Genomic DNA, 17,642 nt, shown 5'->3' with positions numbered 1-17,642 from the left:
CAGAACAATTAACCAGTGGAACAACCTGCCTCCAGAAGCGGTGAATGCTCCAACGCTGGAAGTTTTTAAGAAGAGACTGGACAGCCATTTGTCCGAAATGGTGTAGGGTTTCTTGCCTGAAGAGGGGGTTGGACTAGATGACCTCCAAGGTCCCTTCCAACTTTATTATTATTATTATCTTGTCATCCTTGTTCTAGCGATTACACTACTTTCGGTTCAAGGATCATATAGGTAGTCCTCAACATACGACCACAATTGAACCCAAAAATGTCTTTTGCTAAGCGAGACAATTGTTACGTGAGCTTTGCCCCATCTTGCAACCTTTCTTGACACAGTTGTTAAGTGAATCACTGCAGTTGGTAAGCAATATTGTTAACTGAATCTGTCTTCCGCCTGGGCTTTGTTTGTCAGAGGATCGCACAAAGGGATCATGTGACCCCGGGACACTGCAACCGTCACCAGTATGAGTCAGTTGCCAAGCGTCTGAATTTTGATCACGTGACCGTGGGGATGCTGCAATGGTTGATTTGATTTGAATATACCGGTAGACCTTGACTTACAATCATTTGTTTAGTGACCGTTCAAAGTTACAATGGCACTGAAAAAAGTGACCGGTCCTCACCCTTATGACCGTCACAGCATTCCTGAGGTCACACAATCAAAATTAGGCGCTCGGTAACCGGTGTGTATTTACAACTCTTGCAGCATCCTGGGGTCATGTGATCGCAACCTTCCTACCAGCTTCTGACAAGCCAGGAGGAAGCTGGATTCGCTTAGCAACCTTGTGACTTGGTTGAACAGCCTAGCGGTTGACTTAATCACTGTGGCCAAAAAGGTCATAAAATCAGGTGTGACTCATTTAACGACCACCTTGCTTAGTCCTGGAAATTCTGCTCTCAACCGTGGTCATAAGTCAAGGACAACCTATACATGCATGCCAATTACACACTGTCAAAACACCCTTGAGGTAGAACTGAACCAAGAGTTTTCTGCTGGGGCATCCAAATAATAGAATAGTAGACTTGGAAAGGACGTTGGAGGTCTTCTAGTCCAACCCACCCTGCTCCAGCAGGAGACTCTACTGTTTCAGACAGGTGGCTGTCCAGTCTCTTCTTAAAAATCTCCAGTGCTGGAGCACCCACAATTTCTGGAGACAAGCCGTTCCACTGATTAATTGTTCTCACTGTCAGGAAATTCCTCCTTAGTTCCAGGTTGCTTCTCTCTTTGATTAGTTTCCATCCGTTGCTTCTTGTCCTGCCTTTGGGGGCTTTGGAGGACAGCTTGACCCCCCTCTTCTTTGGGGCAGCCCCTCAAATATTGGAACATTTCCTGTGATCTGTGTCTCTTCTCATGGGAAAAAGAGGCTTTCAGTCATTTCTGATTGTAGTCAGGCATTTGGTAACATCAAAAGTGTTTTGCAAGTTGGAGAGGGGCTTTTTTTAGCACTATTTTATCAATCTGCATTAATAATGAGCAAGAAATACACCCACTTTGCTCCATTAGGAATTAAATTGAACAAAACTGAATAATTGAGCTTCCTAAAAATAGGAGGAAGACCAAATTGTTTGGAAAAAGGGATGAAAATCTGACGTTGCAATTGAAAACAGTTAATTCCTTTTTTTAAAAAAAAAGTTTGAAGTAAAACCTCTGTACCTTTTTCTATGCTTCTCTTCCACAAAAAATGTAATTTTACTTAATGGGATCCAAATTAACTTCTTTTTCAGAAAATCTGCACCAGTATTGCATCAGTGTACAGCGGAGGCATATAATTCAGAAATAAAATGTTAACAATAATATGTTACACATATACTTTTATACTAATTATATATTAATTATATATTTTATATTATACTTTTATATATTAATTATAGTGTACATTAATTTCATGAATATATATATGTATGTATGCATGTATGTATGTATGTATGCATGCATGTATGTATGTGTGTATATTTACATGAGTGGTATGGTGGCCCAGAGGTGAAGTGCTTGCCTCCCCCTCGAAAGGTTGAGAGTTCGATTCCAGGTAGCGGCAGAGGTTTCTTTCCTACGAGCAAAGAAAAAAATATCTGCTGCAAACTCCACATAGTTGTCAGGAAGGGCATCCGGTCAGTAAATGCTCAGCTCCATCCAGTCACTCTGACTCTACCCCGAATTAAGGGATTATAGGATTGTAAAATGGGAGTTTATACGTATATATTTACGTAGACATTTTCCTCATATATTTCATGTTTTAATTTTTACATCACTGAATTGTATTTCAAAATTATGGAGGAAGGAATGTGCTGAACAATAATTGATTTTTAACTGTGTGTTGCATCAACAATCCAAAATTGAATAAATCTACATTCAAATGCAAACAAGGTGAGTAATCATAAAGAGTAAGATATTCTATTAGACAAAGGGAAGATCAAGCTATACATTTATAACCTCTGCTGCATTAATTTTCTCTTCATAGTTTTGCATGTGTAAATTATTGTTAACATTTTATTTCTGAATTACATGCCTCTGCTATACACTGATGCAACACAGGTGCAGACTTTCTGAAAAATAAGTTAATTTGGGTCCCATTACGTAAAATTACATTTTTGTTACAGTTTCTCTCTCCCTTCCTTCCTTCCTCCCTCCCTTCCTTCCTTTCTTCCTCCCTTCTTCCCTCCCTTCCTCCCTTCTTTCCTCTCTCCCTCTCTCCCTCCCTCCCTTTCCTTCCTTCCATTGTTACTTGCTTTCTTCAACATTTATTTTCATAAGAACTGGATATTAAACCTTGAGAAAAAGCTGAGCCTACCAATATTATATAAATAAGAACTGCCACTTCATTGGCCAAGAAGGAGGCAGACAATGCTCATTCAAGCTCAGCTTATAAATTGCTCATAAACCTATGTGCCACACTGAAATCAATCTGGTATAACAGCATGCCAACCTTACTTACTGGACAATTCTCCAGTTTGTACTGAGTGCACAGATTGTGTTGATGCCTCACAGATGCATGAATATTTCTCCTGAATTGTACTCTAGTGCTATCATTTGCAATGCTTTGAGCCTTGAGGTCAACTGTAAATTCTATTGCAGAGAGTGGCCTGCAAAACCTCGGACGCAATCCCCAGAAGGACCCCAAAAGTGGTTCCAGTAGTGTCAATTTTACTGCAAGTGAATGTTTATACATATAAAATGGCCTGGTTAATTGTAAAATTAATTGAGTGGAAATGAATATTTACGTTGAACAAAAGACTCATTTGTTTTCGCTCTTCTCTACTTCCTTTATTCTAGGACTTTGCAAGGGTGCCTTCTGGATTCTTCCGTGGTCCAGATATGGCTCTTGGTTCAGGACTGTGAAGAGCCTCTTCGCTGCCCTCTAAAGGTTCTTGGGGATTTTGAAAATGTGACATGGTAAGCACTGTTTTAGGCCAAAAATTAGCTGGGCATCCTCAGAATCCAGGTTTGTCACCTCTGCTCTGTATTCTGGAAACCCAGATTTTTTTGAGGATGGGTGTGGGACATTGCGGAAAAAAGGGGAAGTGTTCAGATAAGTTCAAAATTCATTGCTCTCCAGGGTTTAACACCTTCTCTGAAAATAAAGGATGGATTCTTACCTTGGACAAAAAGAGACCTTCTCTCTATGGCCATTGATAGAGTCCTTGAGGAAGATAATGGTCAATAGGAGATAGTAGGTCTGTTTTATGTCTTACTCCGACAGAAATCTTCCACTACATCTTCAAATTAAAACAAGGACCTGAAGATACCTCAAAGTTTACTGAGCTCAGGGTCTCTCCAACTCAACGTTCATCCTCTCACCTCCATTTTTTGTGGCTGTGGTTTAATCCTAGGGTGTCAGCTAGTACTTCCGATTTAAATGGTAACTCTTCCATCGCTTCTGGGATTTCTCAGAAACCTGCAGACATCCAAGGCTTGAACACACACACACTTGCACAAACACACCTGTGGACACCTCTTCAAGGTTATACTTTGCAGCAGTCCCTAGGTGGAGCTAAAGGATCAGCTGACCCTGCCAGCTTTTGAGAGACTCAGCTGAGCACTGAGAATGCTGGAACCCCAGGACTCGTTCAAAGCCAACTTGGCTTGTGAGAACAGCTCCAGAGAAGTCAAAGGTGCTTTTTCAAAAGGCAACTAGACTGTTGTTTTTTGTTTTTGTTTTTTGCCTTGAGGAAGAAAAAAGAAAAATAGCAATCCCGCTGCCTTTTGAAAAAGCACCTTTGAGATAACTATGACTTGGATGACTGAGCATCTCCATGGACGGCTCCAGAGAACTCTCCAGGGTCCTGAAACCACGAGAGAGCCTGGGCTTCAGTTCTTCAAAAATAAGTGTAAGGACCCACCTCACTTTACATCTTAAGAAGACAGAACTCTCGGAATATCTCTTCCAACAGGAATCTTTATTAAGAGAAAATGATGGCAGGCGTGCTAGACAGGATCTGAGAAATTCTCTCCCATCCTTCAATGTTTTAAGCGTTCCCAAGTAGCCTCCCACCCCACAGTTCTTCTGGGCGACAATCCTTGTTCCCCCCCCCCTTTTTTCCTTACTGCCGGCAAAAGGGAGACTTCAGAGAGAGTAGATGAAAGGCGATGGCCATATTGTTATGGTCAGTCCTCTTGGTGAGAATCCACATCCAGTCCTTTTGAAGTTTTAATGAAGGAAGTGAGAGCCATTAAACCTCCCTGCTCATCCCCCTTCCCCTTCATAGTATGACAGAATCCAGAGAGAGCAGAAATGGGTTTTTCCCAGAGTAGATAACTAGAAGTGAAATATAATTGGATTCTGACAGTAAGGTTACCTTGCCACTATATGTGTTCTCAACCAGCAACCATCAGCATTAGATGCAGCGATGGAAAGATCGGAAATCTTCAAAGAAAAGTAGGGATCTAGTACAAATCTCATACCCATCACTCTAACAGGGTTTTGCAAAGCAAAACTTAGTGGGTGGAAGACTTCTTACAATCTTCCTTAAATCAGAACCCCAATATTCCCAATTCTCTGTGTGAATAGCCCCTTCTCTCATTCTCTCTCTCTCTCTCTCTCTCTCTCTCTCTCTCTCTCTCTGTGTGTGTGTGTGTGTGTGTTTGTGTGTGTGTGTGTGTGTGTGTGAGGGGTACCTGCCACACACCCATGGAGCACATCACCGTTATGCAAATTTGTTCATATTTAAAGATAGGAAATGAGTCCCCAAGGGGGGCTATTATAAAGCTGTGATTTAGCAGCATCATTCGTGAGGAGCCTGTGAGCAGACAATTTCATCAAGCTTCAGCTCCACGGTGATTTCACAGATGATCTGTATGGAGATTTATTCCAGAACTGGCACAGCTCAGAGTTCACTCATGTTGTGTCTCCTGCTCTCTGGCATTTGGACCCATCACCTTATTGTTAATTTGTGAAATGGTGCGTCCTGTGTGGCTTTGAGCAGTGAGCGCTCCACTCCGTATCACCTGCATCCAGTGGCTTCTGCAGACCTTACAACCTCTTCTTTCAGCCCATAATATTCAGACTGAATTACCATGGAGACCAGTGTAAAGTGGTAAAGAAATATATCTGGGGGGGGGGTTTCACATGGCAAAATTAGGAAATATGCAGTAAAATAAAGAGAAGACAGGAGTGGGGGAAGATAAATTCCTAACACTAGCTAGTTAAGGTGGAGAACAGTAACAATTCATTCTATTTGCCAATGTTACACAGAAAAAAATATCATGTATTTTCTCCAACTCGTTCTAAATCAGTTTAAGAATGTAGTCTAAATATATATTCAGGTTAAGAATTGCCCATCTAGCCTACTATTCTGTGGGTCTATCTACATCTATATACTATTAAAACACTAATTATCGTCGCCTTTAATTGGGTGAAAGAGCATCATAGGGCAACAATTTTTGAATCAGTATACCTCAAATGGGCTGATTTACAGAATGCATCCAGAATCTAGGACATACGATTTCTGAGGGAATGAAATTTGGGGAAGTTGTGACTACTTCAGGCTGTTGCTGCTAAGGTCATGTGTTCAATGTCTATGTTCCATGGCAGTTTCCCAGCCAGTCTCACAATCCCTCATTCTCTCCCCCACCCAGCAACAGCCACTTATCTGCCTGCTGGGAAAGAAAGGGAAGGAAAGGAGGGAGAGACAGGGGGAACAATGAAGAAAGGAAGGAAGGAAGGAAGGAAGGAAGGAAGGAAGGAAGGAAGGAAGGAAGGAAGGAAGGAAGGAAGGAAGGAAGGAAGATTTCTGATGCTCCTTGCCCAATTCCCACAAGGAAAATCAATGGGAAAGCCGGCAGGAAATCGGAAGTCTCCTGCTCCCACTAATTTTGCCTGCCTGTGCTCCTTCAGTAAGGAAATGTCTTTGAAACAACAACCCAACAACCCATGCATTATATAATGCCCCTCTAAATTCAGCTTGATAATGATTGACTAGTTGTTCCTGAAAGACACCATTGCATGATCCAGACTTCTTACCATCTCCAGCCTATAGCTTAAGGCAGTGGTTCTCAACTTTTCTGCACCATGGACCCCCTTTAAATACTTTTTGTGGCCATGGACCATGGCCGCGGACCAAGACTTAAGATTTAAATGACTAGACTGCACTAAATATTCATGGACCCCTGGTGAGGACATCATGCCCCCCCCGGGGGGGTCTGTAGAGTACAGACTGAGAACCATTGGCTTAAGGGTAGATGGTTTCCAATTTTCCTGAAGTGGTGCTTCTACTTTCTCTCAGCAGGAGCCTTGATATATGCTTGAGATTGAAGCTTATGGTCCAAGTTCTTGTCAGGCTAGCACCAAAAAGGCCAACTTGCCAGCTGAAAATACGCCTGAAAATACGATAGAGATCGGGAGGGGAGATTAACAGAGCCAAGAAAAGCAACAACTGTAGATAGTTCTCGACTTGCGACCACAATTGAGCCCAACATTTCTGTTGCAAAGTGAGACATTTGTTAAGTGAGTTTTGTTTCATTTTACGACCTGTCTTGCCACAGCTGTTAAGTGAATCCCTGCAGTTCAGTTAGCAACACACTTGTTAAGTTAATCTGGCTTCCCCATTGACTTTGGTTTCCAGAAAGTTGCAAAAGGGGATCACGTGACCCCGGGACGCTGCAACCGTCATAAGTATGAGTCGGTTGCCAAGCGTCTGAATTTTGATCACATGATCATGGGGGTTCTGCAACGGTTTTGAGTGTGAAAAACGGTTATGTTATTTTTTTCAGTGTCATTGAATGTAACTTTGAATGGTCATACTGGAGTGGGGTCCAAGGGCAAAAAGCAAAACAAAAGAAGCAAATGCAAACTCTTTTGATCCTTAGTACTGAAGAATTATCAATCTCAGCTTCCATGTTATTCTCAGAAGTCCATTCCACAGCTTCTCCCAGGGCCACCGGTCCTTCTGGATCGTAGTTCAAGCACAATAATGTTGTCTATAACAACACAGACAAGAATGTCTCTAATAATGTTGTCTCAGGAGACACCTACAATCGATCACCAACGCGGCCCACCATAAAAAAAATTGGTTTCTAATCCTCCTCCTGCTTTTTTTGGGGGGGGGGGGGTTTACACATTTGCTAATTTGCAATATTTGTAGCCATCCAGGTCAACTGACAGATTCCATCCCTGCTCATATGCAACTATTTTATACTAACCGATTGAATCAGCAATTAGGGAGGATGGGAGATGTATCTCCTTTTGCTGTCTCTAGCTTGTAGGGACAGCCGTAACTGAATTTAGTGGGTGTAGGAGAGAACGTTATTTCCATGCAAAATCTCTGTCACCTTGTTACATTTTTCACTGTGAAAATGCCATAGGGCTAAGGGAGTTTTGGCTAGGGCAAAAAAAAAATTCTTGGAAATATGCAGAATAGTGCCACTCTTTTTCCAGGATGGCCTTCAGGCAGTCCTTGACTTACAACAGTTCATTTAATGACCGTTCAAAGTTACAACGGCACTGGAAAAAACTGACTTGCGATTGCTTTTCATACTTACGATGGTTGCAGCTCCCCATGGTCACATGATCAAAATTGGCAACTGACTCGTATTTATGATGACTGCAGAATCCCGGGGTCAACGTGATCCCCTTTTGTGACCTTCTGACAAACAAAGTCAATGGGGGAAGCCTGGTTCACTTAACAACCGTGTGACTACCTTAACAACTGCAGGGATTCCCTTAACAACTGTGGCAAGAGAGGTCGTAAAATGGGGCAAAACTCACTTTGCAAAGATCTCACTTAGCAACAGATCAGTGGGTCCTTTTTCCTAGAATTTGATTCAGTTAAATTCTTCAATTAAATCCTTCCCCATTTCACCCAAGGAGAACTGAAAAGCAGCAAAGCCAAAGGAGAATTTGGCACAGCCACCTCTCTGTGCATTAATGATTCACCTGTGGAGATGGTTACCAGCATCAAATTCCTGGTGTGCAGCTAATGAGTAGGCTGGCTTGGTCGCTCAGTAGTGAAACACTGGTGAAGTGGGCACAGTAGCGCCTGCATTTTCTGCATCACATGAGAAAAGCACATTTTCCTTCCCCTGTCCTGACCACTTTCTACAGGGGACATGACACATCCTCTTCACAACCTGTTTTCCTTGTTCCCTTCTGGGAGGAGGGGGCTTCGTGATATCCACAGCAGAACATCCAGATTCAGCCATAGTTTTATTCCATACAACATTAACCTTGTGAACTCTCAAGCTTCCTCCTTCCATCATATATTCAAGATGGACAGTATTTAATATTTATTTGTTATGTATATGTAGGGGTGTCGGTTTATACCAGGGGTAGGCAACCCAAAACACTCAAAGAGCCACTTGGACCCGTTTCCCACCAAAAACAAAACACTGGGAACCGCAAAACCCTTTTGATATCTAAAATGAAGATAACATTGCGTATATCCATATATATATATATGTTTTCTGAGGTTTTCGCGGGTATTTGTATGTAGGTCTTTGGTTATTCGGGTTTTCTCCCGCGTAAAATTGGAAGTGTCTTGGCGACGTTTTGACAAAGTCCCATTCGTCATCTTCAGGCTGGTGTTTTCAGCTTCGTGCTTCGTCCTGATATATCATAAAGGTAAAAAAGGATATATGCAGTGTTATCTTCATTTTAGATATCAAAAGAGTCTCTCTCTCTGTGTGTCTCTCTCTCCCTCTCCTCTCCCTCTCTTTTTCTCCCTCTCTCTCCCCCCCTCTCCTTCTCTCCGATCTTCTGCTCACCTGGCAAGCTGGCTTGAAGCTGTTCTCCAACAAGCTGACACACATTCTTATTGGGCTAGCTCAAGGGTAGGCAACCTCGGCTCATGGACTTCAACTCCCAGAATTCTTGAGTCAGCATAGCTGGGCTAGCTAGCTCTCTCTCCTCCCCTTCCTGCTTCCTGCAGAGACCCAGCAAAGGGAGGAGCCCCGCCCAGTAAACTTTTCAGCCTCTCGGAGAACACCATGAATTCACTCTCTTTTTTACACAGAGGGAGAGAGAGGGGGGAGAGCACAAGTGCCTCTCTCGGTCTCTGTCTCTCTCTGAAAATGGCAGAAGAGGCTGGGAGCCGCAGGGGAAGGCTCAAAGAGCCACATGCGGCTCCGGAGCCACAGGTTGCTGACCTGTGTACTGTAGCAAATATCAGAAGGACCTTGTAGTCTATTCCTTACCCTCCCCCCATATTATCAAATAAGCAGCATTATACTGTGACTGGATTTCCTGCATAGGTTTATCCCTGCCCTCACTTTGTTATCTGCAAGATGGGGACAATCTAAAAAGGTAATATGTGGAAATGTTCTCCTAGTCTAGCTTTGGCAGACTTTGAACACAATCACATTTCAGCAGAATTCATTATAGAAGAAAGAGAAATAGGAAAAAAAGAGAGAAGGAGAAAGAGAAAAAGAGAAGAGGGAAAAGGAGAAGCAGAAGCAGAAAGAGGAGGAGGAGGAGGAGGAGACGGGGAAATGGAAGGAAAGATGGATGGATGGATGGGAGGAAGAAAAGGAAGGAAGGAAGGAAGGCTCAGAACACACTGCCTATTGCATCTCTGATACAGTCACATGTGCTTTAACACTGCACCAACTCTGCCCTTCTCCTGGCTGGCCATAACTCCTGAAACATTGTCCTCCAAGTTTATGGCTAGGTGCAAATGTCTTAGCCCTGCCAGGTGTGTATGTGACTTGATTCCAAAAATCAGACTTAAAATCATGCAGTCATCAAATGGAAGGAACCTTGGAGTTCACATAATCCAAACTTCTGCTCAGGGAGGGAATCCACCACTAGCAAGTCATAATTTAGTGCACTGCATTAACCCTGTCACTGTGAGTTAGTGGTGCTGCCCAACGGAAGCAGAGGAGACACACCACCACACCAATCTCCGGATTGTAATTGCCAGTATAAAATAGCTGCAACCTTTGCTTGGGGCTACTTTAATGGGGCTTCGCAGCTGGCGGACCCTCCAGTAGCGGCATTTTCAGTTGAGAAAGACTTTCTAAGAGCGGACCCTCCCCAAATACCTCCTCATTTGCCCTCCTGTGCTCTCATCCCTGAATGTCACAGGGATGTAAGGCTTTCTGTTGCAGCCCTACTTTGCATTTCCCAAGTAATTGGATTGTCAGCTCTGTCTTTGTCTTCATTAAATTACAAGACAAGCATGAGCGGGTGGGAGATTTAAGTTGGCCAGACTGACCAGTCTCGCAAGAGGAATTTAACTATCTCACTGCAGCTTCACCTATTATTCTGCAGCTTCCTTTCAGCGACTCTGCAATGGATAAGGAGGGCTGTGAATCATGGGTTGCTGAGCCAAGACATTTCCAGATAGTGAGTGAGACGTTGCTCTCAAAATTTCTTTCAGAGGACTGCAGAATCTGAACCAGGCAGGTGAGTGGAAAGCGATGCTCAGGCACGCTTTAGGGCGAGGTGGCCTTGTTTCTCTGCACAATCCCTTCTCCCAGTGTCAGCAGCTTTATTGTTGTCCCTCAAGTCTACTCAACTCCAACAAGAAAGTCAATATTCCTCTCCTCTCCTTCTTTCCTCTCCTCTCCCTTCCCTTCCCTTCTTTTCCCTTCTCTTCTTTTTCCTTCCTTCCTTCCTTCCTTCCTTCCTTCCTTCCTTCCTTCCTTCCTTCCTTCCTTCCTCCTTCCCTTCTCCTCCCCCCTCCCCTCCCCTTCCATCTCCTCCCCTTCCTCCCCTTCCCTTCTCATCCCTTCCCGTCCCCTCCCCTCCCTTCCCATCCCATCCCACTCATTCCCTTCCCTTCCCATTCTTTTCCTTCCATTCCCGTAGTGCTATTGTCAAGGGAAGTCTGCTTAGGAACAATTATCAAAGAACTCATCCACCTGACTTTTGTCAAAAAATGTGGAGAATTTGATGTCCAGAATTAATTTAAATACATGCTAGCAATGGATTTTGAGTTGTTGCAGCTATTTTAGTCCTAAACAACTAATGTTTCAAAAAGCAATACATTTGCTTTTTATGCAGATGTATTGCTTTTTAAAGTATGCATCCCTTAGCATCCAAATTGATTTGTAAATAGTATCATAATACTATTAAAAACAGCTGAAAATCTCATGGATCTTGATTACCAATTTTTCTTTTTTTTTTTATTAAAATTTTTTAAATTTTACAAAAAACAAATCCCCTCCCCATACCCCCCCCAACCCTTCCTCACCCTCCCCCCCTCCCCGACCCTCCCAGACCCTCCCCTGGACTTCCCAGAGCTGAGTACAGGCTTAATTAGAAAAAAAAACTTAAAACACTTTTAAATCCTAAACAAATCTAAATACAATCATCATTCTATATAAACTCCCTCCAAAAAACACAAATTTAAACATTACTTTCTTTGAATATCTATACCTATAATATAGAATCTAATCTCTCCCTCTTTCTTTATCCTAAAACAAAAAAAATAAACATATAAACCTTTGTTATACCATTAAAACTAAATACTCTTTAAAAACTTAAAGTAAATACATATTTCCCCTATCAAAAAAATAAAAAAATAAATAAAAAAGAACTTAGAAAACATATAAATCCTAAACAAATCTAGACATTTAATTAAACAAATTATTTTCTCTTAAGAATATTAATAATAATATTTAAAAACACAAATTTAAACATTACTTAAAACTTAAACCAGTTATACTCCCTTCAAAACACAAATTTAAACATTACTTAAAATTTAAAACATTAGAATCCCCTCACTAGGATAAACAAATTATAATCCCTTCAAAACACAAATTTAAGCAATACTTGAAACTTAAAACCTTAGAATCCCCTTATACACATTTAAGATTACCAATTTTTCAAGATTTCTGTTACTTCAGATCAAGAAAGTCTTCCAACTGTAGATGGTAACCTTATGAGACAGGAGTCTTTTTTTAATTGAAGAGGGTTTCCGTTTAAGCATCTACTAAATTCCCATGGATCTCAATGTATTGTGAACAGAGAATGCCAAGCAACTCAAGCAATTAAAACTGAAGTCTCTGGCAGATCTGTAGCAAAACTAGAGATAACATAGAATTATGTGTTGATATAGATCTTTGGTACAATAAAATAAATGCAGATCAGAGAAAGTTTTAACTTGCTTTGAGATTTAAAATCTTAGATGTCAAGCAATGAACAAGTTTTTCAATAGGCCCTAGGACAATGAATATGGAATATCAAAAAGTCATCAGCTTTATGTCAAAGAAATCTCAAGCAGTCCCAAAGTGTGATGTACTGTATCCAAAGCACTTGAAAAGATAGCTGTATCATACTAGGATATAAATTATAATTGTAAAGTGAGAAAAGCATTTCATATTTGCTACTTTAAACATGAACCAAGAATCCTGAAGACTTGAAGACTTGAGAGGGGGTTGCTAATGAATTCTTAACGAACATGTGGAGGGAAGACCAAAAATATTCAGAAATTATGGAATTGCTTAAAGATTTTTTTTTAGATAATTGATACTTGGGGGCTAATTATCCCATAACTTGAAGATTATGCCTGTTACTCAGTTAATCTGACACAGAAAAAAAAAGCATTCTCACTTAGTTGGATTCATAGATCAGTAAAACACCCTAGGCCATATCTGATCATCTAATGCAGGGGTCTTCAAACTTGGCCCCTTTATGACTTGTGGACTTCAACTCCGAGAATTCCTCAGCCAGGATATTTATATAGGGTGCCATGGAAACTACTCAGAGGGCATTTATAAGTATGACATTTAAAAAAAAATACTTAAAAATAAAGAAATATATCTTCAAAGATGAGGAAAATAAACATTGGGAATGTTATCATTTTTTCAACATTCAGTCTAAATCATGAGAATGTATGAGCCCTTTTCAAAATGAAAATATTAGAAGGAATTTGTGGGAATGGGTGTATACAATTATGGGACTTCCTCATTAAAAGTTTTTTTAATCAAATTTAATTTAGCATGATTTTTAATCAGAAATGTGTTACTAATATTGCGGAACAAAGTCAGGCCCTCTTGATCAACTAAATGTAAAATGCTTTTTATTGGCCACGGTTCCTACATTAGGATAGGAACCCCTTTTAGGGTATATAACCCTAAAAGAAATAACACATACTGATTAATAAACTTTAATTTAATTTTGAATTAAATATGAAACATAAACCAACCCACCTCGCAGGATTTCTGTTGTGGGGGAAATAGGAGGAGGAAGAAGTGTTATGTCCATTCATCTCCTTGACTTACTTATAAAGTAATAAAGCCAATATAAACCATCCAATTATCACTGAGCTACAGTGCTCCCAATCAATGAGACTTGTACTTGATATACAGCTATTATAGCAATATCTTTCATATTAGTTTTTCTACTTCTCAGAGGTTCTTAAGATGAGATGAGAAGAGATAATATAAGATAACCTTTGTTGTTATTTTTTCACTGTGAGCACACTGGCCCACATTAAAAATGAAATTCTGTTGCCTGCTCTCAAAAAAAAAGTATATATCTACCCATACACATACATAACACACACATAGACATGCTATATACATACATACATACACATACACATACATATACACTGACATCTCTAAACTTTGTTTTCCAAGTTTGTGGGTTGGTTTCCAAATGTTTCATTACTAGGCTAGGTAACGTCTGTCTGTCTCTCTGTCTGTCTGTCTGTCTCTCACTCTATCTATCTATCTATCATCTACACACACACACACACACACACACACACACACACATTAATCACTGTCCATCTTGAGTACATAGCAGAAAGAGGAAACTTGAGAGTTCACAAGATTGATACTGTATGGAACGAAACTATGGCTCAATCTGGATGTTCTGCTATGGATACCATGAAGCTCTCTCCTCCCAGAAGGTAACAAGGAAAACAGGTTGTGAAGAGGATGTGTAGTGTCCCAGATAATTTTATGGACCTTGCTCAAGCAACGCTTCTGTGCTATGTCCTGGACAGAAGGGAGTGAACTGCCAATAATCTTTTCTGCTGTCCTCACCACTCTCTGGACTGCCTTCCTGTCCGAAGCAGGGATGCTTCCAAACCAGACTGTGATGCTATATGACAGGATGCTCTCGATTGTCCCCCTGTAGAAAGTGGTCAGGACAGGGGAAGGAAGATGTGCTTTTCTCATGTGATGCAGAAAATGCAGGCGCTGCTGTGCCCGCTTCACCAGTGTCTCGCTGTTGAGCGACCAAGCCAGCCTACTTATTAACTGCACACCTAGAAACTTCTACAAGTGCAATCATTAATACTCAGAGGTGTATTAGATTCTTGTGTGTCTGCTAATAGCTCTCAGTCCAAGCCCCTGTGGAGAAACCTAATCTATTTCAATTTTATTTAATAGTATGTTAATATAATCAATGTTTTATAAAACTCCTGTTAACCACAAGAGGTTCCTACTGGTACATATCAGCAGTCTTTGGTGGCAATGTATAATTGGCTCATGCTTTCTGTCAAATGATTTTGAAGAAGTTGGGGAAAACTCACCCAACACGTCTTCATGATGTGTCTCACATTTTCCATTTTTTCTAAGGCCTTATTTCCTAATGAAATGACTCAGTTTTGATCATTAGCCTTTTCATTTCCTATGTAAAAATATGTATCTTTCATTTGATCAGTAGGGTTCCTTTAGATGTAAAATTGCTTTAGAGATAAAATTAACACAAGAGGGACTTCAAAGTACTCGGTAATGAAGGAGAAATTCTGTCTGATTTGATCACCTATTAAAAACATTATTTCTAATAAATTTCATTTGCACAAATGTTGGATAAGGATGTTAAATATGGATGTTTAAACTGTGCATCTCCTTAAATCTTGTAAGAACAAAAGTGTGCACAGGTGCGCACACACACATATGCACACAGCTACAAGAACATGTAGGAGCGCAAATGTAGCATGTCTGCAACTCTTTAAAGCAGCTGCTTCTTTTCTCAGGATCACACAACAACTGCCAAGGGCAATTCCAGGTTATTCCATTCTCGACATGTTCAGATCCTTTCCTTGACAACCGTGTGGAAATTAGGTTTCCATTGCTTTTCCCCCCCAGAATATTTTTTCAACCAGTTTCCAGTGTAGTCCATAGGCTAGATCAGAGGTGGGGAACTTTGGCTCTTTTATGACTTGTGGACTTCAACTCCCAGAATTCCTGAGCCAGGTTCCTCTCTGAGCCAGGTGCCTCTCTGTTTAGTTTGCTGAAATTGGTCAAGGGTGGCAAAATACAGCTTCTCCTTAACAGGAGCAATACCAGCCAACGTAACCTAGGGTGAAGGATACTGAAGGATGCAACTCAACAGAGTTGAGAGGCAAAGATTCCCCACTTACATCTTCAAAATAGCATTGGCTCACTGCTAAGCCTCTCCTTAAATTCACTGTCTGTAAAGCAATTTAAAATATATACCATGTTTTCATTGACATTCTATACCACTTTACACTGTAAAACAAAAATTCTGGTTTGTTTACAAAACTCCAGATATAGGAGATCCATTAAAAATTTAATCAACCCCCTTTAATGAGATCAAAATATACTCAAGAAATATCCCATGTACCATAATGCAACTAACAGCACCAGCTAATCATCATCCTGAAGGTATCTTCCAGAAGAGCTTTAACACCACTTTTTTAAAAAGTAAGGTCTTCCTTAGTTCAGCTCCTGGGGACTTCCTGGAAACGTTCATGTTGCTTTCTTGAAAACAGGATAGATGTGATTCCTCTCTGCCTCCTTTCGGGATGTTTTTTTCCACTTTCTGATCTAGACTATAGCCCTACGATTTCCTCCTCAATCAATCAGTCAGTCAGTCAATTGTTCAAATCTTTATTTGGTCATAGACCAGCAAAAACACAAAAGTCACAGTTAATTAAGATAAAAGGAAAAATATAGTTATTCTAAAATATTTTAAAAGAATACATAGATTAGATAGATAGACAGACAGACAGACAGACAGACAGACAGATGATAGGCCTGGTTTCCCAATTACAGTAAGAATTAAATAGGCCAGCTAGTTCAACTAACTAGGTTAACCAAGTTCATCAAGGTGAGGCCAAGGCTAGTAGAACCTTATCAAACCTCTATTATTCTCACAAGTCATCTCCACCCTTTTTTTTTTTTTTTACATTTTTTAATTTAAAAATCCCAATCCCTTTTCTTTGGGCCAGCTGCTTCCAATTCTGTTTTTCTCTCTTGCAAGAGAGTTTGGGAAAGAAAGAGAAAATGGAGATAGGACCTCTTGGATACAGTAGACAGGTTTATAAGAAAGGCCAGGAAATAAACAACAACTTTTGAGCAGACCCTCTTTTTTCTCAGTCAAGATGGGTAGCTATTGTGTATCCTTCCCTGACTGCAATGACGGATTTCGGCACAGATTCTCTGATCGCTTTTCCCCCTCTTGTCATTTCAGTCGCCTCCCTGGCACTCAGAGCAGGCCACCTGTTTGTGTGTGTGTCTCTCTCTCTGACGCAGGATGCTAGTTCCTCCAAGCTGCCTCATTATCCGCAGGGGCTGTCTGTTTCTGCTCCTTCTGTTCTCTGGGTGTCTCTCTGCTGCTCACCATTAAAATAAGAACGAGAGAAGAGATGATGGTCATCATTATTGGCTTTTTTATCATAAAATGCCCCCCCCAGTCAACCCCTTCTTTCAAACTGGTTTAGAAGCTTTCTGAGAATATTTGGGGCCTACGGTTTCCTTGTATTGATGGCTACATAAAGATAAATTCAAGACAATTCTTCATTTTGGGGTGACTTCACGGATTCAGCCAGTTTCATTTATTTATGAACTGAGTAGGCCCCTTCAGTCTAAATAGATTCTAGGTGGGTTTTGATTGTGTGCCATCAAATTGGTGTCAACGTGGTGACCACACAGATATATTTTCTCCATAACAGTCTATCCCCAACTTAATTCTGTTGCACACCCTTAGGCAGCTTGCAATACCCCTATATATTAAAGAGCAATAATTATTATAAAACTATATGAGAGCAGCTTTGATGCTGGGGTTGAAGGCTTCAGTTTAGAAACTGGAAGGCTGATGCTAGTTTTGTCTTAGACACAAAGCCAGCTGAGTGATACGTAAATCTCTTACACCCCGAGGCCGAAGGTAGCGGCCAGCCGCTCCTGAAAATATTGCCAAGAAAACTGAACTTGTCCTGGCAGTTGTCAGGAGTCACAACTGACTCAAAGAATATTTATATTTCTGTACCTTGTTGTTTGTATGTACACTG

General features: G+C 40.8%; 1 protein-coding gene across 1 annotated transcript in view; it reads left to right on the top strand.

The window, feature by feature from the left end:
* Positions 1-3,490, top strand: part of CUNH8orf48 (chromosome unknown C8orf48 homolog) — a 66,678-nt gene extending 63,188 nt beyond the window's left edge. The window contains exon 5 of the mRNA XM_039356902.1: positions 3,271-3,490. Coding sequence (XP_039212836.1) covers positions 3,271-3,359 — 89 coding nt within the window. The 3' untranslated portion in view covers positions 3,360-3,490. The remainder of the gene's footprint in view (positions 1-3,270) is intronic.
* The last annotated feature ends 14,152 nt before the right edge of the window (positions 3,491-17,642 follow it).

This window comes from Crotalus tigris, unplaced genomic scaffold (assembly GCF_016545835.1).
Source record: "Crotalus tigris isolate CLP2741 ecotype Arizona unplaced genomic scaffold, ASM1654583v1 scf7180000018837.239925, whole genome shotgun sequence".
Classification (NCBI taxonomy): domain Eukaryota; kingdom Metazoa; phylum Chordata; class Lepidosauria; order Squamata; family Viperidae; genus Crotalus; species Crotalus tigris.
Note: the sequence above shows the minus strand (reverse complement) of the source record. Positions and strands in the feature narration are given on the sequence as shown.